The sequence below is a fragment of the Lottia gigantea genome (assembly GCF_000327385.1).
Source record: "Lottia gigantea unplaced genomic scaffold LOTGIsca_2356, whole genome shotgun sequence".
Taxonomy (NCBI): Eukaryota; Metazoa; Mollusca; class Gastropoda; family Lottiidae; genus Lottia; species Lottia gigantea.
This window is the reverse complement of record NW_008708681.1, coordinates 7,087-9,915: the sequence shown is the minus strand read 5'-3', so window position 1 is coordinate 9,915 and position 2,829 is coordinate 7,087. Positions and strand designations below refer to the sequence as shown.

At 38.2% G+C, this 2,829-nt stretch overlaps 1 protein-coding gene across 1 annotated transcript in view; it reads left to right on the top strand.

The window, feature by feature from the left end:
* Nucleotides 1–386: 386 nt before the first annotated feature.
* Nucleotides 387–2,829, top strand: part of LOTGIDRAFT_176651 (hypothetical protein) — a gene marked incomplete at both ends in the record, with an annotated part of 9,052 nt that continues 6,609 nt past the window's right edge. Inside the window, 2 exons of the mRNA XM_009055168.1 lie at nt 387–482; nt 724–948. Coding sequence (XP_009053416.1) covers nt 387–482; nt 724–948 — 321 coding nt within the window. The remainder of the gene's footprint in view (nt 483–723; nt 949–2,829) is intronic.

Below are 2,829 nucleotides of genomic sequence, written 5' to 3'. Positions count from 1 at the left end.
TAATTGGTGTTCTAATGAATCATTATGTATTCTTAATCATATCATTATGTTCCTATTGCATATAATTAAAAGTTTCAACCAATCATAAGTATCCATGTACGATAGTCTGGAAAAACAAAAAAATACTTTTTGACCTTTCTCGATCGGCCACTCATTAGAATTCTGTTGGTAATTCTCTTTAGCTAATTATGAATTAATTATGGACATGTGAGACAAACTGGTATTTTTCCAAGTCATTAGAACACATCTACTTTATATTCATATAAGTATTAGCATTTTCATTTTCATAAATGAAAAAAAAAGGAACCAATCTTTAAGACCACCGCGTATGTTTTTACCATCATTAAAATAGTTTTTGAGTTTATCGCCATTTGTATCATTGTTAGTGATTATTCCGGATTGTAAAAATGGTGGAACGTTGGTGGAAGAAAATGGAAAATTTAAATGTAACTGCCCACTAAACACATTCGGTGACGATTGCAGTAAGTACAAATTAAAAAAAGAAATTTACCAATCTCTCCTCGCTCGTCTAGTCGTTCAGATTGGACAATAAACTGAGGCCCCGTGTGCTTAAGGCTGTACACAGTTGGAAATCGAACAAGAGTAGGATAATGCCACTGTCCTGGTAAAAATTTCCCTCATTGTACACTGCATGGCGTTATCCGTCTCAATTAGCCAAATTATAAAAGTAGAACGTAAAATTCCATTCATTTCATTTTTCAGATTGTCGATTCAAGTTTACAAATGCAACATCTTTGTTTCCCAAACCCTACGCAGAAAGATTAGTGTCTGATTCAGCGGAATGTGATGAAAACTGTGCTAACGATACCAGATGTTCCACTTCTACCATGACTTATCTTAAAAAATGTAAACTTTACGAAACACCAGTCATCTTCGTGTCGTATGACGAAGACCTATGTATTGAAAAATGCAACGAGATGAGTGAATGTAAAACGATTGGCACTGAAATGCATAATGTGAGTTTTTCCTGTTATGTATATAACGCCACCTTGGACAAGATTCCAGATAAAATGAAACGATCTTACTATTTTACTTTTACCGTAGCAGAAAAAATCTGCGAATAATAAAAAAAACATGTTTATCATGATATAGACCTATCTCTTTTTTATTTTTGGCAATAACCTTGGGCATAAGGGGGTGAGAACCGACTCTAAGAAACAAAGGCACAGGCATCAAAATTATTCTTACTTTCGAACCCAATGCACCTAATCACCTAGCAGACTATAATCCAACTCGCTACCGACTGAGCTATTCTAGAAACTATGTATTAGGGGGGTTAGAGCTGACTCTAAGAAGCACAGGCACAGGCATCAGAATTGTTTTTACCTTGAGGAGGATTCAAACCCACGGCACCTAATCACTTAGCAGACGACAATGAAAGAGATATTCTAGCATGGGCAAGGATAGGTAATGATCGTTTTATATTGAGAGTAAACGAGGTTCACTATATACCCTTGAGGTTGACGTAGATAACAGAGGATAAAGGCATTAAAACGCAGCCGTATTGCATTGGATACGTCTACAAGAAGTCCAAGAAACCGAATTGTATCACTGCACGAGCATAGATCATAGAGAGTCTCACATGTCTTGTGTGTACTTCAAATAAGTGAAAGAAATGAGTTGCCGATGATACTAAACAAGAGTACCCCAAATGGACACAGGAAACGCGTCTGGCCACTCTTTCTCCAACTGGATACTCGATTGGTCTGTGCGCTTAGTCGAGGGCAGTGGACTGCACGCATGGTATTAGGCATCTGTGACACATAGTCCACTTCTCAATAGACACTCCATGTTACCAAATGGACTAGACTTGGTCCTGGAACGGCAGACGAAAAGGTGTCAGAGATTCAAAAAGCAAATAGTTTGCTTAAGTCGACACTAAAAAATATGGAAACTCATCTTTAACTATATAATTATATGTTTATTACATATATTATTCAGAACATACAACAATGTATTCAGCTAACTGTTCATACACTTCACTTAAAACATTTTATTTCTAAAATACAAAATTACAAAATTACACAGCCAGAGCAGCAACAGTAAGCGTCCTCTTCTTCCTTTTCACGTCCTCTTCTCTTCTTCTCCACCTGATCTCCCACCGTCCGAAACTTCACCTCTCCATCCTCGTCTCCCACCGTCCGAAACTTCACCTCTCCATCCTCCTAGTCTCCCCGGAACTCTGTCAACCCCCCAATCCTGACCCTCCTCAACTTAACTCTCTCTGGAACCTCCTCCCTCTCCTGTCCGAAACCAGCTCTAATCCACTCCTCTTGTCTCTCTATACAACATTCCGCTTCCCTCTCCTGCCTACTCTCTTTCTCTACCACGCCTTCCGCCAAAACCTCAATCTCCTCCATCCGTTTAAAAAATTCAACAATCTGGTGTCTCCTAAGCTTTTTCTCCCTTTCCCTCCTCATCCTTCTCCTAGCCTGCGACAGTTTCTTATTAAACCTTGCTGTAGTTGTGTCCTCCATCTCTCTAGCTAACTCTTTCCATGCAGTACCTTATATGCATTTTCCGAGTCTTTACATCCTGTATAAGGTTTTATATCGGGACCCCATAAAACGACCGATTTCAATTATTTGTATATACATGTATATGATACATAACCCTATAATTGTGGTGACTATGTAAATATCCCTGTATAAGGTTTTATATCGGGGCCCATTTCAAATATGCAACATAGTTACGTAATGTATGTAAATATAAATAATCAATCTGTATTCTGGAAAGCTTAGAATGTACCCTACCTACTGTGAATACTTCCTTCCATGAGACTTGATTCAGAATCATGTGATGTCTTTG